The 25,818-nt window shown below is 37.8% G+C and overlaps 1 protein-coding gene, 1 non-coding gene and 1 pseudogene across 3 annotated transcripts in view; all 3 read left to right on the top strand.

The window, feature by feature from the left end:
* The window catches only part of L2HGDH (L-2-hydroxyglutarate dehydrogenase), a 49,046-nt gene extending 26,213 nt beyond the window's left edge, over nt 1-22,833 (top strand). For both annotated transcript variants that reach the window (XM_020900977.2, XM_070469098.1), the window contains 6 exons: nt 458-620; nt 1,763-1,797; nt 9,500-9,667; nt 10,923-11,080; nt 12,158-12,289; nt 20,831-22,833. In XM_020900977.2, coding sequence (XP_020756636.2) covers nt 458-620; nt 1,763-1,797; nt 9,500-9,667; nt 10,923-11,080; nt 12,158-12,289; nt 20,831-21,026 — 852 coding nt within the window. In that variant the 3' untranslated portion in view covers nt 21,027-22,833. The remainder of the gene's footprint in view (nt 1-457; nt 621-1,762; nt 1,798-9,499; nt 9,668-10,922; nt 11,081-12,157; nt 12,290-20,830) is intronic.
* Nucleotides 5,785-8,606, top strand: LOC110141954 (histone PARylation factor 1 pseudogene; annotated as a pseudogene).
* A 48-nt stretch (nt 22,834-22,881) lies between the features above and the next one.
* Nucleotides 22,882-23,046, top strand: LOC139035808 (U1 spliceosomal RNA). The gene has a single exon (XR_011488517.1). It is a non-coding gene; the product is annotated as a U1 spliceosomal RNA (small nuclear RNA).
* Nucleotides 23,047-25,818: the final 2,772 nt, after the last annotated feature.

The following is a 25,818-nucleotide window of genomic DNA, read 5'->3' as shown; positions in this document are numbered from 1 at the left end:
TTTTATTATCTGTTAGACAATTTGTATATGTATTCAGTATCAAATTTAGGCACTGAATTAAGAAAGCTTTTATTTTATTTTTCTTTAAGACTATCAGATGTTTGCCAGGAAAGGCTAATTGTGAGTTACCCATCAATATAAACAGTAAAAAAAATTCAGCCAAAGATCAAATTTATTGGATAACCTGTTGTTTAGTTGCTAAGTCATGTTCAACTCTTAGACCCCATGGACTGTAGCCTCCAGGCTTCTCTATCCATGGGATTTCCCAGGCAAGAATATTGGAGTGGGTTACCGTGCCCTCCTCCAGGGGATCTTCCCGACCCAGGGATCAAGCTTGAGTCTCCTGCATTGGCAGGTGGATTCTTTACCACTGAACCATCAGGGAAACCTCACTGGAGAGCCTATCCTCAGCAGTTTTTAATTATATTGTCTTGATTTTTTCACAATTCTGTCCCAGGGTCTAATGGCTATTGATTGTCCTTATACTGGCATCGTGGACTATCGGCAGGTGGCTTTGTCATTTGCCAAGGATTTCCAAGAAGCAGGTGGCTCTGTTTTGACCAATTTTGAAGTAGAAGATATTGAAATGGCTAGAGAAAGTCCTTCGAGAAGTAAAGATGGTAAGCTGTCCTTGTCTTTTCTGTTGAATACCTGAATTTACTTTAAAGAAACTTGGGACTGTTTCCGCCTAGGGTAGTGCTGACAAGAGGGTCACCTGGAGCTAGCTGCAGTAGGGCACAGTGCTGGAAGCAGGTGCAGAAGTGCACTTAGCTACCAAACACTTTCCTATCCAATAGGTTAGACTCAGAATGCCCTGGGGATGCTTGTTAAAAAGGCAGATTTTAGCATCCCTCAGTCTTACTGAATCAGACTGTCTGGGGATAGGACATGACTCAGCCATTCTGAACCCCCCAGCTACCCCACTGTGACCTGCACTTAGAGTTTATTTTGTTTTGCTTTAGGGGCACAGATTTTTTTTTTTTAAACCAAATGAATTCGTTGTTTGTTAAGCTTTAAATTTGTTGTTTGAAAATTTGAAGGGAAAAAGAAGTAGTACTCGGTTCAGTCTTTCTTGACAGGCCTTTAAGGAGATCTGGGTTATCTGAAGCAGTCATTCTCCCAGTGTCCTTCTAAATTCTAAGATGATGAGCAAAATTGTTAAATAATTGAGATTGTTAGATAGGTAGCATAATCATTCAAATTTATGATGTAAGTAAATCATATTCTTTACCTGCTATCCATATGCATTATAGGTCTTTAAGATCACATGTATCTGATTGGGAACAAATTTTAGAAATAGTTTATCATTGGAAATTTTGTGATTTAATAACTCTTGCTTCTCTATACAATCTAGAATCTGCAAGGATTCAGATAACGAACACTTGAATGACAAGTGTCATAGCATTCTTCCAACAGAAAAATACATACCGATTTGTGATGGTTCATTTTATACCATGTTTTCTAGGATTGTGGTTCACAGAAAAGCTGGGCCTTCTAATGTGGGAGCTGAGGTGGGGAATGGTTTACAGATTAAATGAATTAAAATAAAATATGCTGAAAAACATGCCAGAGTTTTATGTATTGTCAAATATTAACTAGTTGAATCTCGTTACTTGGTAAAAAGAAAACTTTAGAATGAAAAGTAGGAGCCAGTCATGGTTATGACAGAGATAATCCTTGAAATTTATGACTAGAATAATATTTCATTTAATGTAGGCCTTCTTTTGCTAAAAATAAATCTTTCACTAATTTTTTTTTTCAGGAATGAAATATCCAATTGTTATAAGGAATACAAAGGTAAAGATTCTTTTTTAAAAAAATCTTTATTTATGTCTGTGGCTGTGCCAGGTCTTAGTTGTGTCATGCAGGTTCTTGTAGTTGCAGCTTGCAGGCTCTTGGGATCATTAGTTGTTGTATGTAAGGTCTAGTTCTACCACCAAGGATCAAACCTGAGCCCCTTGCATTGGAAGCACTGAGTCTTAACCACTGGTTCACCAGGGAAGTCCCAAGATTCTTAAGTAAACTACTTTCATCTACTTTATCTACTGTCATCTTCTTTCTTAAAAATTTGAAGTAAACCACAGTGCTGTATTTTATGTCATTGAATGAAATTTGCCTACTGTAAAATTTATTCTGAGAAAAACCCTTTGGGAACAATGTAACAACTTTCATTCTAAGAAAGGTTTCAACTTGGAAATGTCTTCATCAAGTGATTGTGCCAGCAAAGGATAGGATTATAAGCACTTGGAGTAATGAAAACTGATAGATGTTTTTATCATTTCTGCCTACTTATCTACATGAACTTATCATTAACTCTCTACTAATTATAAGACTTTGGGGACAGGGAGCAGGCCATGCAGGGAGAGATGGGCTGCCTTTCTTCATCTTCTCATAGTCTAAAACAAGAATTATTGAATAGCATAGAACTATTGCATTAGCTGTTTGTTCACCGAACGATCAGAGTTCAGTCAGTCAGGAGAGTGGAGTCATCGATGAGTATATTGCAGGAATTAGGCCTTACACAGTTTTGAAAGTATTTGGGGAGGTGAAAATTCAGAAGGAGAGTTGGTAGATCAGGAGGCATCTCCAGCCAGTTTCTGAGAAGCCAAGTGTGTCCGGCTGCTAAAGTTGGAATGCGAGCAGGAAGCTCTGTCTACACCCAAGTAGTGGCTGGGGCAGTGCTTGGCCTGTAGGATGGGTAGTCAGGAGGTGAGCTGAAGGTGGAGCTGTAATTTATCAATACTTGGCAGTGGGTGTTTGGGCCAGAGTGACCTTAAGAGAATAGTGTGGTTGCTGCTGTACCTCCGCCTCCCAGATCATATGCAGTTGCTGTTTGGTCAGCTTTAAGTTAGAAGCATGGAAGGAAGCATCAATCCCAGCATAACCAAAGTGACACCGTAACCCCCCTGCAGTCCTTCCCTTTTCAACTTGGCATCCACTCACACCCCTTATAACTACCTTTATGAAATAGAGAACAGTTATGCTTCCATCCACAAGGTGCAACTGTCTTTCATAGACCTGAAGACAAGCTTTGTCTCCAAAAAGAATACTAAGTCTACTTTTATTGATCATGAATGTTCATTTCTTTTCTATCTGAGTCACTCTCCCACTTTGAGATCCTGCAATATAAATCCTGAGATAAAAGGTTAGCCACTGTTTAAGCATCTTGAGTCTCAACTGGAGGTAATTTTTCCTCCTAGGAGACATGTGGCAATGTCTGGAAGCATTTTTCTCAACACACCTAGTAGAGGCAGGGGCGGGGGGGCACTGCTATTGGCGTTTACTGGGTAGAGGCCAGGGAATCTGCTAAGCATCCTACAGTGTGAGAGACAGGTCCCCACGACAAAGGCATCTCGTCCCTCATGTCAATAATGCTGAAGTTGAGAAACCCCATGTTAGGTGATGGGGAAGTGGCAGAACTGGGTGTGCTAGTTGTCTAGGGCTTCCATAACATAGTACTACACACTGGGTGGCTTAAGCAGCAGAAATTTATTTTCCACATCTCTAGATGCTAGAAATCTAGGTCAGGGTGCCATCCGAGTTGGCTTCTGGTGTGATTTCTCAGCCTGTGGCTGGCTGCCTTTGTCCTTAAGTGGCCTTTTCTCTGTGCCTGCACACGTGCAGAGAGAGAGTGGGAGAGAGCAGTCTCTTTCCCCTATGAGAACACCAGTCCTATGAGATTAGGGTTCCACTTTATAGACCTTATTTAGTCTTAATTATCTCCTTAAAGGTCCTATCTCCAAATACAGTCTCATTGGGCATTAGGACTTCACTCTATAAATTTGAGGAAGACACAGTTCATTCCAGTAACAATGAGGGTAAAGAAAGAGTTTGGTAATTTATAGGCAATTATATTTATTTTAGAATAAGAAAGAAATACCCCTAGCTACTGTACTCCTCATTTCTGTCACCAGCCATGTGGTCATAGCTGATATTTATAATTTCCCTCTTGCACTACTCATTCCATAGTCCCTTTGCCCTTGGCAAGCATCTCAGCTGGTGATGGTTACTAGTTCAGTGGGGTAACTCAAACTTCCATTCCTAAAGTGTCTGTGTGCTTAGCAGCCCTGCTTGTTTTGGGTTGCGGGTTCCATTTTTGGGTTCCATCAACTTTTATAATAATACTATAAAAGTTAATAGTAAACTTTAGCATTTTAACTTGGGGAAACTAAAACATATCCCAGGAGAGCTACATTCCAGACATACTTCTCTTCATCATCTCTGAGCCCTCCATGTGGTAGCAACTCAGTGTTTCCTCGACAGAATCTGTTATCCCGCCCAGAACAGTAATTCCTTCTGCCTGTTGCTTTACTGGCAGGAGGAGCCCAAAGTGACCAGGTATGACAGTATCAATTTCTGACTTAATGGAACCATCGCTTATTTTCTAATGGAAGCATTTTTCCCTTGGAAACCAAAACCTCTAGACCATCAGAGCCAAAAATTGTAGGGCTGGTAAGCAAACATTTCATAAGCAGTTTATTATAATAGTAAGGAGCTACTCCCATTTTCTACCTGTTGATTTCCAGACCTGTGAATCCTGGCTGTGGAAGAAACAACACCATATATTAGTCACTGGTTTAGAGCATTTGAGAATCCTGGAAGACATTGCCCCAAGCCTATAGGTGTTGCCAGCCAGCTAGTGTTGTTACTGGATCTTCAAAAGCTCATTCTACTTTTTGCCACCCAGTAGCTTCAGGATTGTGGGGGAAATGGTAAAATTAGTGCATTCCACAAGCATGAACTTATTGTTATGCTTCATTTCCTGGAAAGTAAGCTCACTGATCAGAAGTAATACTTTTGAGTAAAATACCGTAATAGTGAATAAAGCATCCTGTAAGTTCACAGATGGTGGTTTCCATAGCAGTATTGCAGGCGGGGAAGATAAATTTATATCCAGAGCAAGTGTCTACTCCAGTGAGGACTAAGTGTTGCCTTTGGTTTTTGATTGAAGTGGTCCAGGGACCATGTCAGTGGCTGTGTTGATCTCTGCTGTTGGCCGATTGAGCATTCACCTGTGGCTGTAAATAGATCAGCCTTGATGAGTAAGTCCATGTTGCTAAACCCATGCATTACCTCCTTGCTGCCAAAACCATTTAGTTCATGAAGCCATTGGGTATGACGGGGTGCCTGGGGACAGAGGCTAGCTAACATCCACAGGGCAGGTCATCTTGTCTACTGATTATTAAAATTTTCCTCTTCCATGATCACTCTTCAGTGAGCATTCATATAGAACTCAAATGTCTCTTTTATCCAAACCTGTTTTGAGAGATCCATTCACATACCTTTTCTCCAGAGCTTCTTTTTCTGACCATCCAGCAAACAGTCACTGCATATGAAACAGTATAGATCCATACTTCTAGCTATCTCTCCTTCTAGATAAGATAAATAACCAAGTATGACACTCTATTTTCTGCCCCCTTGGGAAGATTTTTTCTGCCCCCTTTGGGAAGATTGCCCTTTACTACAGTTCTTCAGGGCCACTCCCAAGTGGGGTGCTGGTGCTGTAGCTGTTCTTTCCAAGTGATGTCAGAATGTTGTGCAGAACCATTTGTCAACCTGGCCTGTATTTTTTCCTTCCTTGGTCAGCTGATTACTCTCCACGGGGCCGAGGCAGGTCCAGAGGGAGGAGATGATTTAGCAGTGGAGGTCACGGGCACTTGAGCCACTCACCTCCACAACTTATGTGTGCCTGCAGGACCTATACATCTCTGATCTTGTATATTCCACTTCCTCTTGATGACAGAGTGCTGCGTACACACCCAGTTTTGTGGCCTGGTGAGTAAGACAATACCCAGTTCATAATGGATAGTTCAAATGGTAACTTGGTGACCTGTGGTCAAGTGTTGAATCAAAGGCAGAAGCACTTTCTCAAAAGGAGGCTAATTACCTGCAGAGGATGGTGTAACTTTCTTCCAAAATCCTAAAGTTCTGTGCTGTGATTCCTCCCATAGGGGCCTGCCAAAGTCTCCTTAAAACATCATGATCAGCCACACACTTGAATTACTGTCAGAGCTGCTGGATCATGTGGCCCAAGTGGCAGAACAGCCAGGGTGTCCATTCAAAAAAGGATTAAGAAGCAGAATGGTCAGCAGTGGTGGGAAGTGCAGGCCTGGTGGGGAGTGTGAAAAACAGGTGATGTGAAGTAAGAGTAAATCCTGTAAAACTGAGGTCTCCAGTGACTTTAGAAAAGAGAGATTAAAAAGAAAATAAGTATAGAAAATCATTATAGGCATTCTCTGCCTGGAGATTTCTATCACTTCTGGAATTTCTATAAAGGACTTGATCCTGAGAAGTCAGCCAATTCCCTTTTCTGCAAACTTTGGACTTCGATCAGTGGGTCTTTATGAAACATAAAATGAACAAAAAATCAGCAAGCCCGATTTTAACCTTCACTGGAGGTTTTACTGTGGCCTTCTTGAGTTCCAGACCATTATTTCTGCATATAATAAAATTCATTTCCACATGGAGTATTTCAGGGAGTCTCCTGATGAACCAACCTCCTGTATATGTTGGTATAGATGGAGCAAAGAAAAATTGTATAATTGATCAAAAAGGAGATAACGTGTTTGCTGCCATCAGATTTTTTTTTTTTAATGAAAAAACAGATAAGAAGAAAACTGGTCTCTTGAAAAACATAGATGAAAAATGCACAGAAGCAGCCAGAGCACTGGGTTTACTCTCTGGAACAGGGAATGATGAAGATGAAATATAAAGATAAGAAAGTCATGACAAAGACTTTTCATGAGGCAGGCTTGGTTGTCCCAGGAGAGGAAAATGATGCTGGGTATGGAGAGCTCCCTAAAACAGATGCCAGCTTCAAGGGAATTTGCAAGACAATTGTTGAAGCACCAAGTAATGAAGAGAGGCTAAAAGCTTTGGCTCTCATTCAAGAAATGATAACCTTTGTGCAGTTTGCTAGTGATGAATGTGATTATGGAATGAAGCGTAAGTGGGATGGACTTCCCATGTTATGGTTCAGACTGTTTTCATAAAGCTGCTGGCCAGCTTTCACCTCTTGCATATACTCTGTGGACGAGAAGTCTCTTTGCAGAAATTATTGAAGATTGTCTGGCAAACAGGAGTAAAGAGAACACAGACCAACTTGTTTCTTGAGTGAGAATTGGCTTTCTTGATGTATAATATTTTAAATCATTAATGTTAAACCTGTGAATTTTGTTTTCAAGAAGTACATAAAACGAACTGATGGAAATATTTACTTAAAACTTTTATAAAGCTAAAAAAAAAAAAGAAGGATTAAAAGTATGTTTCCACCCCTACCCTAAGGAACATTTTCACTAAAGTGTGGCATCATGTGATCCAGAATACACAGGGGACTGTGGGAAACCAGGGGATATGTATTTCATTCAGCTTCTATAGTTGTTACTTTTATTTTGGCATTTTCCTCTAGTATAATTAAATAATATAACTTAAAATTTTAAATATAATTTTCATATATTTTAAAATTATAAAATATAATTTAAATTTTTGAGTCAGCTTATCAAGTTGAATATCTATGCATTTATGACAAGCTAAAAAAATGAATTTTTAAAATAAACTTTTGAGGAGAGGAGTTGCAAACTAAAGATTTATAGGTTGAATATGGGGGAGAGATCTGTTTCACTTGAATGTGTGGAAGTGTTAGTTGTTCCATTGCATCTGACTCTTTGTCCCCCCTTGGATTTAACCCCCAGGCTCCTCTGTCCATGGAATTCTCCAGGCAAGAATACTAGAGTGGGTTGCTATTTCCTCCGCCAGGGGATCTTCCCGACCCAAGGATCAAACCTTGGTCTCCTGTATTGCAGGAAGATTCTTTATTGTCTGAACCACCAGGGAAGCTTATGAAATAGCAATAATGATGCATAGTATATTTTATTTTATTTTATTTTATTTTATTTTTTACATAGTTTATTTTTTAAAAGACTTTTATTGTTGAACTAATAAGTCAATGTAAATTAAAAATTTCCATTTTGGGTGTGAAATTAATGTTACTGAATTATTTAATAATTTTTTTCCTTTGAAGTTGTTCCTCAAGTTTTTAAAAGAACTTCTAAGTTATTGCATTCTGGTACCGTTCTACGAATTCTTTTATCTTTACGTTTATCATAAGACTTATCTTCATTTTATGTTCTAAGAACAAAAGAATTGCTGACTTTTCAAGTAGTTACTAGTAGATTAATATCACGTGAAATTTTTTTGTACTTCTGGTATATAGTTCTAGATGAACAGAAAAGATATTAACCTACTTAGAAGAGGCATTTATATTTTTGTTGACATAGTCCTTTGACTTCAAGGATCTTAAAACTTTCATGAGTTTAGTCTAGCTAATTTGAATTCACTGCAAAGAAGTTTCATCTGATTTTTTGTCCGAAGTGTGGTTGTGTAACTGTTGAAAAGAGGCTTATCTTGGTAGCTGGGCAAAAATAGGATGAACACAGAGATAGGATAAGGATAAATCAGTAAAGTTTAGAAAGAAAGAGAACACTGAGGCAGATGAGAACCTCAAGGCTTCAGAAACAGGTCCTCTCTGAAGGAAATCTAGGAACAAGAAATTACATGGAGGGAGAAGGTATTACTTGTTTCCTCTGTAAGAAATAAAGCAATAGAAATGGAGAATGGTAGGGAATTAGAGTTAAATGAAATCATTTAGGAAATTGAGTCACAAATTGGCTAACCCGATCAGAGTAAAGTGAAAAATATGCAGATGATAATCACAAATAAAATTTATGAGAAAACACAGCCTAAGATTAGTAGTCTCCTAGTCATTAAAACAAACCTTGGAAAAAAAAAAAAAAAGCAAAACTTGACCATAGTGTGCATTCTCAGTAAATGTGGGTTGAATGACTGAGTTTTGAAAAGTAGCCTCATTTTGCAAAGTAGATACTGATCAGAAGGGAATTGGTTGCTGGGTAGATTACAGTTGGAATTGAGCAAGGTTATTGAGTGTGAAGCAACCTGAGAGTAACAGGATAATTACCCCTAGATAAGACAGGAGAAGCTATTTGAAATACAGAGGAGGCCGAATGGGTTGAGGCCACCTAAATGAAGGTGGCTTCTTCATGCAATAAGTAGTGAAGAAGTCCCACGGTAAGTCTTTTTAAAAAAGAGCTGTCTGTATGTGGCTTGTTAAGTATCCTCGCTAGGTCAACCACTGTAACTATAAAGTACAGAATTTAAGCTGATATCCTCTTGTGTGCCACTGCTCTGAGTTTCTACCTTCCAACTAAATGCTGAAGAACTTCTTTTGCTGATACTTGTATTTAATCTTATCTTTTAAAAAAGAATAAAAATATGGGAATTCCCTGGCAGTTCAGTGGTTAGGACATTTTCACTGCAGGGGCCTGGGTTCAATACCTGGTAAGGGAACTAAGATCCTGCAAGCTGTGCGATGCAGCCGTAAATGAATGAATGAATGAATGATCCATATCTGTGCCTTTATTGTCTTTGCTATCACCTATTCTTTCTGCTTCCCGCAAGTCACTATTCTTTTCTCTTGCCCTAGGGAGAGGAGATTCAATGTCAGTATGTTGTGACATGTGCAGGACTTTACTCAGATCGTATTTCCGAGTTGAGTGGCTGCAATCCCAATCCTCGAATTGTACCATTCCGGGGAGATTACCTAATCTTGAAGCCAGAAAAGCGCTATCTTGTAAAAGGAAATATTTATCCGGTAGGTAATGATACATCTGGCTTCCCAGGTGGTTCAGTGGTAAGGAATCCACCTGCCAATGCAGGAGACACAGGTTTGATCCCTAAGTCAGGATGGTCCCCTGGAGGAGGAAATGGCAGCTTCCTCTAGTATTCTTGTTGGGAAAATCCTCTCCCATCAGGGCAGAGGAGTCTGATGGGTAACAGTTCATAGAGTCACAAAGAGTCGGACACAGCTGAGCGACTGAGCACACACACACACCGTGATGCCTCTGCTTTCTCAAGAGGCTTGTGGGCAAAAAGGGAATGAAACAAAAACTTTCCCCAGGGTTAGACGCAAGAGATATTTTAAAGGGCTTTTTAGTTCAAGCATCCCACCTGTTTCTCTGGGTTAAATCCCTACATCTTAGTTCTGATATCATGGCTACCCATGGACCATACAGTCCATGGAATTCTCCAGGCCAGAATACTGGAGTGGGTAGCCTTTCCCCTTCTCCAGGGCATCTTCCCAACCTAGGGATTGAACCCAGGTCTCCTGCATTGCAGGCAGATTCTTTAGTAGCTGAGCCACAAGGGAAACCCTAAATTGTCAGTACTCGCCCACGAGTACAGGAAAGCTTGAGTGTACCACCGGAAGAACAGTGAGGAAAGAACCGATTCTCCCGCCTCTCTCTGGAAGCAGTACTCCTAAGAGAACTTTTCCTTGTAACAAGCCCATATGCCTTCTTTCTCAGTTCACTTATCTATAAGTGCAAGAAAGGGCATGTGGCCACTCTGTAGTTTCATGGTGTAGAAGACATAGGCATTTAAATGAAAAGCTCATTCTTCTGTCTGGACCTACTAGGTTGAACTACCAGTATTCAGCTATTCAGTGTTTTTGACCTTGCCAAAACTTCCATCATCTGTTCCAACCTGTTACATTCCCACTTGACAAAAGCCTGTGTTGTGAAGGTGGGTTTTTTTCTGGCAGCTCTGATTTTACTTGTCAGCTGCGTAGATTCCTAGTTGGGGATGGTAGGAGTGGGGAATAACCTAAAGTAGGACAGTTTTTTTCTTTACCCAGAAAGAGGAATAGATGGGACAGTGTGCCTCATTGTCATGGCATCAGGTTTCCTATGTGGCATTTTTAGGCAGAAGCACGTATGTAGAAAAGTATTAACCTGAGCACAGATCACAAGTAAATGCATGGGAAGAAGGTGTTTTATATTACCAGTTCAATGTTTGTGTGTATAATAAAATGCAGTATGAAATGGGGCTCTGTTGTGTTCAATCTGTAGGTCCCCGATAGCCGATTTCCTTTCCTAGGAGTTCACTTCACACCAAGGATGGATGGCAATATTTGGCTAGGGCCAAATGCAGTTCTTGCCTTTAAACGAGAAGGCTACAGACCCTTTGACTTCAGTGCCAGAGATATTATGGATATAATGATCAAGAGGTAACTTCATTTCCTTAAAAAATGATTTTAAGTGCTTATACTTTTAATATGGGAAATTTTTTCTTTCTTGATATTAGGTTTATTTGGATAAATCTTCATATTTGTGATTGGTATATTGATTTTTTAAACAACCGGAATTAAGAGCTTTGTGAAATAAGCATAACATTTTAACTACTTCAAGAAAATTCTGATGAGCCAGGGTGATGTCTTGGTTAAAAAAGAGCCAAGAATGATCACCCATCTGACAATCCAAATCTTGTTTTGCTAACCTTTGAGTTTGAAAAAAAAGAAAGTTTCTCTCAAAATCAGTAGATGGCTTACTTTGATGAGATCATTTCAGGCTAGTCACCATGATTTTGAAAACCTCTGGAGAAACTGCTGATAAGCAAGGTTGTTTTCTTTTCTGGAAAATTAGCAGTACTGCTACATTGATATGAAATGCAGATCGTTTACTATGGTAAGAAATAACTGAAGTATTTTGTCCTTTTAGCAGTGTTGCTCTCTAGAGGGTTTCACATCATCAAAATCACTAGAAAGCTTTCAGAGCTCTACTTGCATTTCACCCTGCGCAGATTCTGAAACCAGTTTAGGGTGGGGCTTCCCAGCTACGTGCTTGTAAAAATACATATGAACACAGGCTCCCCAGAGTCTTACTTGAGAATCACTACTAGCATATCTGACCTCTGGCTGACTAAAGAGAAGTAGGGTAAATGTCCCTAATTTAAAAATCTGTAAATGTCTTTTAGGTGTGTTTTAAGAGCAGGTAGCATTGCATTAGAAAGCCCTGGTTTTGGCAGGCTTTATAGAATCCTAGTTTGAAACCAGCACCACCTGGGAATTTGAATTTGAAAGGTGCTTACTTCTGGAATTTGGAAGGTATTCCTCCGATGAGGTTTCCTTCTAACGTAGGCCAAAAGTTGATTTTCTTTTTAATATGTGGTGTTTTGGATTTCGCCTAGATTTCTGTGGTTCCACCCTCCTCCCCACAACCCCCCAACCTGAATCTAATAGTTGTAGAGATGTTTTACAGTAATAAAGAATTCTTTCTCATAAAGATTTTATTTTCTTTGCTTTCAGTGGCTTGATTAAACTGGTGTTCCAGAATTTCTCCTATGGAGTTAATGAAATGTACAAAGCATGTTTTCTCAGTGCAACAGTGAAGCACCTTCAAAAGTTTATCCCTGAAATTACTATCAGTGACATACTTAGGTAAGGAAAAGCTGTAAAGCTGTAAGGAAAAGCTGTAAAGCATTCATGACCTATGTGAACTTGGGAGGTGGGTCTGACTTCGTGATTCTAAGCACCCATGCAGTCAGTGTGTGCCCTGAATTTTTGCATGATCTCTCTTTCTTAACAAGTTGCTCATTCCCCTTGCAGTTTGGGTGTTGCCGCATTACTCCCCTTAGTGCTTGAACTAGGTCTGTTTATGATTATCTAGAGAAACTACTGACTAAGCTGAACTCTCCATTGCAGTTATATTATGATGCCATCTTCACCCTTGTGTCTAGCTATCACTCGTAATAAAACATCTCACCTGAAAGTTTTTTAATCTCCCTGGCCGCTTGTGATTCCAAAGCCTTCTGACTTCAGTTCTGTGCAAGATCATTGATCACCATATTACCTAATTAGGTAATAAGCTACGTTATACTTTAATTGATTCTTAAAACCTTTTAGAAACATAACTCATACCTGCTGTCTTACCTTGCTTCCTCTCTACTTATTTTGCTGTTTCTTGGGTCCTATTGCACTCAAGGACTATTTGTAGAACAGGACTGGGAAATAGTACGGTAGCAATCAGTTTAAGTCCTTGCTACAGGGGTGTGGGGCAAAGGAAGGACTATTTAAAATTGTTTTTATTTTCTTAAAGAGAAAAGGTTTTCTGGACTTTATTGTCCTAAATACCACATAAGCCTATTTCCTTTGTGGTGGTATTTTTAGGGTGCTCCCCTTTTTTCCTGAACAAGCCATTTGTTAGGCCTAATCAGCCGTGGTCTTTGAGGCTCCCTCTTCCCTGAACCGATCCCTCCATGAATCTCTAGAGCACCATGTCTTTCTCCTCAGTAACAGCTGCGGGACTCGCCTGGTGTAAAATGTCAGCAGCTCGACTCTGTATCTAGGAGGAGAGCAATGATCACGTCAGCTGTCTCCCTCAGGGGAGCGTCCTGGTCTAAATCTGACTTATGTGTCATTCCCAGACCAGCCTCTTTGAATGCTTAGAACTATTAAACCGAGCTAATGTTTTTACTTGTATCTTTCTCACCCCTCTACTCACCTTCTGAAATGGAAGGGATAAAAATATCTAGGCTTTATGTTCTTTCATTCACCTATAAGTGAAGGCTTTTATGTTTTCAGTGGTCTTTTTTAGCAGTCTCATTGTGTTTTGTATCTGAAAATAGATGGGTCAAATCAAGTGTCTTTTACTGCTGTTAATATTCCTTGGAAAACACAATAGATGAGTGTAGTGAATTCTATACATAAATAGTTGGAATGAATTCACTACCCAGATTTGATTACCACACTTTTGTAGAAGTCTGAGGGAAACTCTTTAGACCAGTGGATTTCATATGGTAGAACTGAACTTGGAGCTTGTGAGTTTTGGTGAATACTCTTGTCTCTGGGAGGAAGGGTGTGGATTCCAGTTACCAGTCTCATTACCATGTAGTAGAAAACACACAGCAATGTAGGCTGGTGCGTCTGGGGACAAGTTAACTCAGTCACAGATGGGTTTCTCTCTGGAGAAAGAGAAGCTGAACATATTCAGCAATTCCATTTGATTCCTGTAGCTATGAAATGCAAGAAATTATCTGTAATGAAGAGAAAATTGTAGAAGATATGTTTGATACCATTTATATGTTTATACCACATTGTATATGGATTTCACATATAAAAATAAAAACAAACATGGAAGTGATAAATACCTAATTGAAGAGAGAAGTTAACTCCAGGGAAAGAAGAGAATGGGATCCAGAGAGTTTGACAGGACGCTTCTATCATATCTAGAATGCTTTATTTCTTAAGCTGTTTGATTAAAAAATTGGTGTTCATTATGTTATTCTCATACCTGTTACATGCTTAGAATCTTAAATAATTTTCATCATCATAATAAGTGAGATAATTAGGCTTTCCCACATTTTGAAGCCCGAGTCCTGCATATCTTGCAACCCATGTGACCCCATAAATGCTCTATCATTAATATTGGGGTAGAAGCATATTAGGCAGTTCTGGATAGTAAAAAAGAACCAAAACAGCACTTTTAGTGGGATTTTTAGCTCAAGATGGTGTCCTTTAGTTACAGTAGCCTCCAAAGGGGATACAGCTTGACTTCTCATTGCCTAGCCAGAGCATCTTGAGCAGTAACTTACTGGTGAACATTAGACTGGAATATAAAGTGAAAGTGAAGTCGCTCAGTCGTGTCCGCGTCTTTGCGACCCCATGCACTGTAGCCTACCAGGCTCCTCAGTCCATGGAATTTTCCAGGCAACAGTACTAGAGTAGGTTGCCATTTCCTTCTCCAGGGGATCTTCCCAAGCCAGGGAGCGAACCTGGGTCTCCCGCACTGCAGGCAGACGCTTTACCGTCTGAGCCCCCAGGGAAGCCCTGTAGCCTATATGTAAAGTGATAGCCTGTCAAATATATGCATTAGGTGTACAAACTTCTCATTATTAAATGATGATCTCTAAGATTCCTGATTTAAGCTGTAAAGCCCTTTAATTTGTTCTGTGATTAATTTTGATGTGGTAATCTCACTAGTTTGTATGTTTTAGCATTGTAAGGACATAATACATGAAAACATATTTGCCAAGATCCCCTCTTTTTTCCATACTTCATTTTGAAAATACCTTCTTGGGAGATATTTTTCAGGCAAGTAAATTTTCAGACAAGATGTTTTCATCATAAGTGATAGCTAAAGACTCCACAATATCATTGTGAAATACAAGGGTAAAAGCCAGAAATTCTGTAATAAAGGTGATCTAGACCCTTTTGCAAAAAATGTTTTCTCATTCTTGGTACCATTGACATTTGGGCCAAATATTCGTTGTAGGATGTTTAGCAGCATCCTGGGCCTCTACCTAGTAGATGCCAGTAGTACTTCCCTGGTATGACAACAGAAATGTCTCTAGACATTGCCACATGCCCTCTAGGGGGCAAAGTCTCCCTTGATTGAGCACTGGTCTAGAGAATGTGGTAGCCTTCACACTACAAAACACTAAGAGAGTCTGGAAAAATATATTAAAAAAAACCCTTTGAAATACTTATTGCTGAGAGTACAAGGAAATAAGGGGATCTCAGAGATGAAAACAAAGAGGAAATTGAAAACTCAAGAACTAAGAGAAATGCTGATGCTGACCTGGAGGGATGGGGAGCAATTTCTGATTTTGATGTCAATATAACTTGAGTTTCATTTTTAATTGATATATGATTTACTTACAATAAAATATGCATATTTTAAGTGCTCAATGAACTTTGGAATTGTACAAACTTGTATCCACCACCTAAATCAAGATACATTAGGGACTTATATTTTAATTGCCATTCAAGTGCTGGAAAGAAAGCCTTGGGTCTGTAAAAGGTGAAAAGTTGGAACTGAGATCCCTTTGTAAAGCCAGGGACTCTGGAAAGGCTATACTCTCAGTGAGAAGGAAGTCTAGAAAAAAAATCTGTAAAAATCTAGAACCCTGGGCCTGCACTCACAAGTACTTGGAGTTTCAATTTGTACCACCATTTTGATCTAGGAAATGTAAGCTAAGTGTAGATCCAGCCTAGTTTGGATCCTGCTTCAGACTAATAATTTTCCCTCTCACTCTCTCACTTTAAACAGATTAGAGTGAGTGAAAATCAGGGTTATTTGACCACAAACTGAATATTGTTGATAGTAAACAATTAGTTCAGTTCAGTTCAGTCTCTCAGATGTGTCCGACTCTCTCCATGTGTCCATGGACTGCAGCATGCCATGCTTCCCTGTCCATTACCAACTCCCAGAGCTTTCTCAAGCTCATGTCCATCTTGTCGGTGATGCCATCCATTCATCTCATCCTCTGTCGTCCCCTTCTCCTCCCGCCTTCAATTTTTCCCAGCATCAGGGTCTTCTCCAATGAGTCAGTTCTTCCCATCAGGTGACCAAAGTATTGGAGTTTCAGCTTCAGCATCAGTCCTTCCAGTGAATATTCAGGACTGATTTCCTTTAGGATGGACTGGTTGGATCTCCTTGCAGTTCAGGGGACTCTCAAGAGTCTTCTCCAACACCACAGTTCAAAAGCATCAATTCTTTGGCGCTAAGCTTTCTTCATAGTCCAACTCTCACATCCATACATGACTACTGGAGAAACCATAGTGTTGACTAGATGGACCTTTGTTGGCAAAGTGATGTCTCTGCTTTTTAAGATGCTGTCTAGGTTGGTCATAGCTTTTTGTCCAAGGAGCAAGCGTCTTTTAATTTCATGGCTGTGGTCACATCTGCAGTGATTTTGGAGCCCAAGAAAATAAAGTCTGTCATCATTTCTATTGTTTCTCCATTTATTTACCATGAAGTGATGGGACCGGATGCCATGATCTTAGTTTTTTGAATGTTGAGTTTTAAGCCAGCTATTTCACTCTCCTCTTTTACTTTCATCAAGAAGCAATTAGTAGTTTTGTCTTATTATTAGGAATCCTTTTAAGAGAAATATATGTTGAAGCAGGATGATATGCCATCTAGGGTTTGCTTTAAAATAATCCAGTGGAGAGAGGAAGACAGAGAGTGGGGTACAGATGAAACAAAATTGGCTGTGTGTTGGTTATTGAAACTGTGTAATACATACATGGGAGTTCATTATACTGTTCATTTTACTTTTGTGCATGTTTAAGATTTTCCATTAAAAAAAAAGGGTGTTCCCAGAATGGTAATATGTGGAGCTTCTGATAAAATGGGAGTTCATTATACTGTTCATTTTATTTATATTATATATATCAGTATATTTATTTGTACTGATAAAAGCAAATATAAGTGTATTTATTTTTACCAATAAAACAAAATATAAAGCCTTCTGTAGAGGGACATAACTTCAACCCAACCCCCACACTATTCCCCCAGATAAAATCCTGCTGAATAGGAACTTAGCAGCAAAAGTTACAAAGCACCATAAGTGAGAGTAAGCAGATAGAATAAATACTAGAATTAGACCCCTAACAATTTAGGGTAATAGTAATATTAGAAACCATAAAGTAAGTATATGCCAGTGAATTAAAAAAGGAAATGAAGTAAACTGAAAAAAGAATAATAATATAAAAAATACCCTAGGCAAATTTAGAAACCAAGTAATCAGAATTTCTAGGAATGAAAAGTATAGTTCTTAAATTTTAAAACTCAAATGATTAAGTTAGACAGCTGGTTAGATCTCCTGTAAGAGAAAATTAGTTAATTGGAAGGTAAATCTAAAAAATTGTGAGAACAGTATTGCAAGCTAAAAATGCATCGTGTGCAAATTAGAAAATGAACTTATGGTTGCTAGAGAGTGGGGAAGGGATAGTTAGGGAGTTTGGGAAGATCATGTACACACTGCTATATTCAAAATGTATAACCAACAACTAGAAACTTAAAAAAAAAACATGAAACACTTTATTTAATGGATTCATAGAACCCCCTTCACCCTCGTTACAGAGTACTCATGTTATTCAAGTCCTCACAAAACATTTACATGTCCTTTTGTTGCAGTCCAGTTTGGTTGAATATTAATAATAAAAATACCTTATACCCTTCCATCGAATTTGGAAATTAAGATGGAGTGGTTGACTTGCCCTGTATCACCACTCCCAATTTAAATATGCTCATGTGAACTTCTATTTTTAAGTTTACAGTAGATCCCATGGTAAGTTTTATAAAATACTAAACTGTCCTATTTGGAACCGGCCAAAAATGTTAGTGGGCTTCCATGGTGGCACAGTGGTAGAGAATCAGCCTCTTCATGCAGGAGACATGGGTTCAATCCCTGGGTAAGAAGATCTCCTGGAGAAGGAAATGGCCACCCACCCCAGCATTCTTGCCTGGGAGATCCCATGGACAGAAGAGCCTGGTGGGCTATCGTCCATGGGGTTGCAAAAGCGTCTGACACAACTTAGCAACTAATCAACAAAGGTGTCAGTGGTAGCCTGTCATAGCTGTTTTCTAGCCCACGGGATAATGCCTGCCACAGAATAATAAAGCAATAAATACAACACTTCTCAGAAGAATAAATGCCATTAGTTACATATTCACCTGTTGTTTCTAGACATATTTAAGGGTCTAAGACTTGCATTCCTATTAAATTTAGTTACAAATAGGGCAAAATATGTTGCTAGAAATAACATTAAACAGTTAAATATAGCTAAATTTACAAATATTGTATTTTCTGAATCATTTGTTCTTTCAGCTATTAAAACAGAATTAAAAGTTAAACAATTAAAATTTTCTAGAGACTGAGCATGTATGCTCAGTCATGTCCAACTCTTTGTGACCCCATGGACTATGGCCCAGCAGGCTCCTCTGTTCATGGGATTTTCCAGGCAAGCATGCTGGAGTGAATTGCCATTTTCTCCTCCAGGGTGTCTTCCTAACTCAGGGATTGAACCTGTGTCTCCTGAATTGGCAGGTGGAGTCTTTGCGCCACCTGAAAAGCCTCTATTGAATACTTCTTATGTACACAAATCTGGACACCAGGGCAGAAATAGGAGTGTTGTGCAAGATTCAATTCTGTCCCTGAAGATGTTTATGGTTTATTTTACCTAAAACTTCGAGTTATAGTATTTACCTCAAGATAAGGGGGAATGCCTGTATGGAATCATGCAAAGAAAAACCCTGGAGTTTCATTAAGTGCTGAATAGGAAACATAAACACATGAAGAATTTGATAATTTAAACATTTCATATGAAATAGTTACTTTAGTTCAACCTAAAGTAAGCTCCTTAGAAAAACTTAATCTTGTATATTGTTTTTTACAGTTTGGATTATATATATATATAGGTTTTGAATACTTGGGCAGGAATGTAGGGGATGTTAAAAAAATAGTTGGTGTTTATAAGAGAAATAAGTATAGACACATTTTAACTAGTTAATTAGCATTAACTTCTCTTTGCTTACAAAGAGTAAGGAGAATATACTAACTAAACCTTCATGGAGAGAAAAATTTTTTGAACACTCAGCATCAGTAGCTGGTCATGCCACTGTGTATCCCCTCATTTGGCCATCTGCGAGATAAAAGGAGAGGGACAAGAAAACTCATAGAGATGCTCACAACAGCAACAGGAGTATTATCCAAGAAAAGAGAGGAGAGATGCTGTTTCGATGAGTTGAGAGAGTTTATAAACACAGAATTGACCTAAATGGACCACACCCTGGCCAGTAGGCTGTTATATATCCTTACCCTAAGAAAATTCAGCTTCCCATTCTGTCTTTTTGTGTTGTAGTGATGTATCTGATTCTTACATGGAAATCTTTACAGCTGAGAAATCTCCTGTCCAAATTCCTTGCAGGCTTCAGTATTACGAACTACTTACTTTTATTATAGAATTTTTCACCCTTATTGTTATAATTCTTACTTATCTCTCTACAAATGAACTTTTAGCTGTGTGACTTCTGGCAAGTTGCTTAATCTTGCTATTTTCTTTGCTGTTAAATATAAACTATATCAGCCTCTTAGAGCTGTGAGGATTAAATGAGAGAATTCCTAGCATGGATTAAACACTTGGTAGAAAAAACAAAAAAAGCTATTATTATCATGATCTTTCCTTAGTTAGTCTGAGGTCCTAGAGGGTAGTACTCTCATAATGTTCTCTGTATCTTCCTCAAGTGTGTATCTGCATTGGCCCAGAATCATTCAAAATTGTTTAATATCATTGCCTGATTTCTTGAGTCTTGGTGGTATATAAAAGGCACCTGTTTTCAACTGGTTTTCTTACATGGTTTCAGTGGAGGTACTTTTGGACTCCAAAAATATTTTATTCAGGTTTTATCTGTAACTTTTTAAAAAAACTAAAAAGAAAAAAAATCTAATTTGTGAACTCAAGTGTTATAATGCAGAACTTTTAGTATTAAAGGATCTTACTGTATTAGGCAAGGTAAAGCAACGCAGGGTTTAATCACAGAGTCTTGTCCGACTCTTTGGACTCCATGGGCTGTGTAGCCTGCTAGGCTCCTCTGTCCATGGAATTTTACAGGCAAGAATGCTGGAGTGGGTTACCATTTCCTTCTCAGGTCATTTCTCTTTGATTGAAGGTTATCCTGATATTAAAGGCTAAACTGTTAAAAATAAAAACAAACTACAAAACAAGAATTTGCTACCATTTGCAAATATTTTTCTCCATAAATTTTAATAGTATTCAACCAAAACAAAACACAAAAATACATAGAAGTCTGTAGCGGCTATAGGAATGTAGCTGACACATATAATTCTTGGTTTCTTTGCTTTGTATCAATTAGAAAAGCCTTATATTCTAATGACTGATTTTATAATAAATTCATTTTGTAAATTCAAATAAAAATACATCTAGTCTAATTAAGTATGGATTTATCTGCTACTTTTGGAAAGAACCCATTTGTGTATTTTAGGCTAAGGATGTATGTTTGACAGGCTACAACTGACAGCCTTTGGCTAATTACAAACTGGTTGGGTTTTCACATAACTGTACACTTAAAAGAGTAAAGACTTTATTGCTTTAAGAATACTTTGAGACCACTGACACATATGTAAAGTGTCCTGTCTCTCCTAGTCAGATGACTGCCACTCTTTGCTTTTGCAGGGGCCCCGCTGGAGTAAGGGCCCAAGCCCTGGATAAAGATGGAAATCTCATAGACGATTTTGTATTTGATGGAGGCGTTGGGGACATTGGGAATCGCGTTCTTCATGTGAGGAATGCACCTTCCCCTGCTGCCACTTCTTCGCTTGCAATTTCTGGAATGATTGTAGATGAAGTGCAACAAAGATTTAAATTGTAAATAATGAAAGGAGCTAGGTGTGCATTTTGATCTCTACATTCAGCAACAAGAATTTACTAACTGCATTCTTAAAGAAAATTGGTTTAAAATGTCATTTTTAGGTATGCCATTTAGATAACCACTGAATTTTTAAAATTAGGTAACATGGAAATAACATATTATTAGAGTCCATGCTCTTTAAAAAGGTACAGTTGTATCTTTCCTTCTGACTTTGCTAATGATCTATCCTCACGAGATTTGGCTTTTTTGGAATTTCTGGGAACTAAAGCATGAAAAAGTGATTATTCCCTTAACTTTTTGGCTTTATAATGTCTAAGCTTCTTCTGTGTTGCCTGGACAAGAAAATATATTGTAGATTGCAAACCTCCTTTTAATTTCAAAGAGTCATAAAAAAAGATCACATTATTTAGAGTAACAGTAATTGGGAATTTTAAATTACTGATTAAAAATACATGAAATTTCACATTTTGAAGTAGTTTGAGTAAGATGCTATCTAATCTATATTTGTAAAAAATAACTTTGCAAAGAAATTCAAAGTATTTATTCTTCTCAGTTTCTTACAATTGACTTGATCCTGGGTCATCTGTAAATCTTAACAACAGTCCACTATGAGTGTTCTGTTTATTCTTCAGTCTTCTGTGGTCAAAAAACCAGAAGAACTTAGAATCCTGATGCTGACATACAGAACTTTATAATTTAAAATAGTATTTACCTCTTATATCTCTAGTCTTCAATTATACCAAGGTTCTCAAATGTTGACCCAGATCACTAATGATTCATGCCTACTTGACTTTTCTGGAATCCTATAAACCTTTAGGAGGATATTTCTTCATTTTGAGGAAATACGTAATTTTGAGGCATTCACTTTTGTAAACCGCAAAAGTGCCTTACAATCATGTGTATTTCATGAGTATTTTAAATTGTTGCCCAGTGCCATATTGTCTACTGTGTACTATATATTATATGTGTGTGTGGTATCTATTGAAATGATTCTTACAGTTCAGAATGTTAGAAAACAAATATAAATGGAAATTAGTTAGAATATGAGGAATCTTTTATTACAGAACCACCAATTAGGTGAGAAATTTTCATCCATTCCCTCACATACACTCTCTCCGGATTAATCTTCTAGTCTTAATTTTTTCTTTCCACTCATCCCTAACACTGTGTGATGGATGAATTAGAAAAACGAGCATTTTGGTGGATAGGAAAACTTATCTGTTTTCTTCCTTTTCACTTCAAGCCAATGATTACATTGATTGAGCTACCTCATTAATTAATTTGAAAGGCTACACATCATCAGCTCATGTTCCAGAATAGCACATTCAGGTAAATTGATTAGGCTCTTATTTGACACTTGGGATCAGCATACATACCAAAAGCAGTTGGAAAGTATTCACAGAGGAAACAAGCCCTAATGATTCTTCATAACAACTGGTTCCTCCAAGAAATGTAACACACAGGGTATTTTCTGTTTCATTACAAGGCTATTTAGAGATGGAAAATACTCAGTTCTCTATTTTATTGACAGTAAGATTGTATATACACTAAGCTGTGAAAGATTGAAATTATAAAAATAACTATCCTAATTAAAGCAATGCTCATTCCATTTGGATCTTTACTATGCCTCCAAAAAATCGTGAAAAAATTACTGAAAGTGTTTTGAATGTGTAGATTATTCTATTTGTAAAACATTTTGTATTTGTCCATAGAGTCTTGTTGTGGAATAATGCTATAATATTTTGAAGTTTTGTGTATTTCTAAGACAGAAGAAATGTATATTAATATTAAAAATATTTTAATGAGCCTTGGTTTTGTGAACATAATTTTTAGTTTCATAAAAACTCTTGGTTCAATACTTGCCTGGCAGGGGAGATACCATAAACATGAAGGTGGTTTTTCCAGTGTGCAGCTCATCTGTTGTACTCTGGATATGCTGACCCTTGCAATGTCCCCAGATGTGGGAGACTTGGCTGCATAATTTGTGGTAGTGGGGGGACTGTGTTCACTCTTTCCCCTGGGTTTTTTTTTTTTTCTTTTTTCTGTTTTAATGATAGAGATCCCTCAATAACATTTTCTAGGGGTCCAGTGGTTTGTGTTTATCTAATACTGAAGATAACTTTTTGTGCATCATCCATTTAACATGGGTACTGAATGGTGGTGAATATGACACAGGACATGGAGAAATAAAGATTAAAAAAAAATTCTGATTCATATAAACTTTATGTTTGAAACATGAACTATTGTAGGATTTAGATAGCAGTCATTTTAAAAAGGCTTGAATTTGTGTATAACATAAAAACGAGGTAGAGTAGTTTGTATTTTGGGTAAAAAGTGGAGCACTTTCCTACCGTGCTGTGCTGTGCTAAGTTGCTTCAGTCGTGTACAAAAATCGCTTTCTATTTGGTAGTGGTGGCAATATCTGGCTGACGTCAGTATCATCTTCATACACAGAGACCCAGGGAACTTTAGAGTTTGCTTTCTCCATGGGCAGGGGGGCAATAAATAAATCATCTTGGAATTTTATACAAAATTATTGTTCCTCTAGGGAAGACATTTTTGGTATGCTATTTCTTACAGGGGATTGAGGTTCTGGTCATGAGACTCCCATAATGGTTACAGGGCAAATGACCTGTCTTGAGTGCCTGCTCCAACTTCTTTCCAGCAGGTGGACTGTACGAAGACCAAGTTAGCTACAGGAATGGACCATGAAAGTGAGTGACAACTACATTTATTGTTTCTTGTGGCATAGCTTTGGTTTGCTACTGACTGGCAGCACTTGTAGCTTTAAATAAATTGAAGAAATAGGAGAGAGTAAATGGGAGAAATGTTGAGTAAGTCCTTCTTGAAAATGTTTTTCAGTGGGAGAATATTAGTGGTAAAATTTTTACTGCCTTTTAAAATTTGAGATGTTAAAATTTGAGTTGTCAAATGACTGGGTCATTCAAGTTATCGCCTTAAAACCATTCTAAATTCTAGAAAGACAAGTAAAATTACAATGAGGTGTCACCTCGCACTGCTAGAATGGCTATCATCAAAAAGTCTGCAAATAATAAATTTTGGAAAGGGTATGGAGAAATAGGAGCTCACCTACACTGTTGGTGAGAATGTAAATTGGTGCAGCCACTATGGAGAACAGTATGACGGTTCCTTAAAAAATTAAAAATAGAGCTACCATATGGCCCAGAAATTCTACTCCTGGGCATATATCCAGAAAAAAACATAACTTGAAAAGTTACATGCATCCCAATGTTCATTGCAGCACTATTTACAATAGCCAAGACATGGAAGCAGCATAAATATCTGTCAACAGAAGGATGGATAAAGATGGGATATATATACACAATGGAATATTACTCAGCTGTAAAAAAAAGAATGAACTAATACCATTTGTAGCAACATGGATGGACCTAGAGATTATCACACTTAAGTGAACCTAGTCAGACAGAAAGACGAATGCCATATCACTTTTATGTGGAATCTAAAAAGAAGACACAAGGAACTTATTTCCAAAATGGAAACAGACAGACACAGAGAATAAACTTATGGTTACTAAAGGGGAAAGAAGGAGTGACGGTAGTGATAAACTAGGAGACTGGGATTAACATATACATAGTACTATGTATAAGGTAGATAACCTACAAAGACCTGCATAAGCAGCTATACTCAAAATTATGTAGTAACCTATAAGTGACCTATAAGGGGAAAGGATCTGAAAAACTATATACATACACACACACGTGTGTGTATAACTGAATTGCTATGCTGTACAACTGAAACTTACATGATATTGTAAATTAATTATTAAAAATTTTTTACATAAATTCTAAAAACAAGTAAAATTACTATCAAGTTATTATAATAGTATATTAATTTTAACTCAAATTTATGGTTAAGTTTTTGTTACATATCCACAGGTTCTCCCTCTCATGGTATTAGTGTATTTAATACTTCTATTTTTTAACACTTGAAGGCGGTATTTCAGTGAGGTTGGAATTTTTCATTTAAAGAAAGCAGCTTTTAATTAATGTTTTGAATAAGTACAGCATTCATTTAGTTGAAAATTCAAATCATAAAAAAGTACACAGTGGAAAGTCTCCCTCTCTAGCCACCCAGTTCTCACCCCTGAGGCAGTGAAAATTGTCAATATCTTGTGCAGCCTTTCAGAAATAGATATAATAAAACATTGTCTCCATTTTAAAAATACAAGTGGTAGCATATTCTGCATACTGTATTATATACACCCTGCTCTTTTCACTTTGCAGCGTTTCTTGGAGAATGTTCAAGTGGCTTGAACACAGTGGCCTAGTATTTTTAAATGACTTTATAGGTTCCATTCTCTGAATTTATTATTTGTTGAACCAGCCTCTTATTCCTACTGATGATTATTTGAATTGTTTATTTCTACTGTGTTTTTCCTTGTTTTGCTGTAACAGACAGTACTGGAATGAATAATCTTGTGCAAAGTCATTTCACATATGACTTTCACATACCTATAGGACATATTCCTAGAATTTATTGGGTCCAAGGGTTTGCAACCTCAAAAACAACAGAATGATCTCTGTTCATTTCCAAGGCAAACCATTCAGTATCACAGCAATCCAAGTCTATGCCCGGACCAGTAATGCTCAAGAAGCTGAGGTTGAACGGTTCTATGAAGACCTACAAAACCTTCTAGAACTAACACACAAAAAAAGATGTCCTCTTCATTACAGGTGACTGGAATGCAAAAGTAGGAAGTGAAGAGATAACTGGAGTAACAGGCAAATTTGGCCTTGGAGTACAAAATGAA

This window comes from Odocoileus virginianus, chromosome 6, assembly GCF_023699985.2.
Source record: "Odocoileus virginianus isolate 20LAN1187 ecotype Illinois chromosome 6, Ovbor_1.2, whole genome shotgun sequence".
Lineage (NCBI taxonomy): Eukaryota > Metazoa > Chordata > Mammalia > Artiodactyla > Cervidae > Odocoileus > Odocoileus virginianus.
Note: the sequence above shows the minus strand (reverse complement) of the source record. Positions and strands in the feature narration are given on the sequence as shown.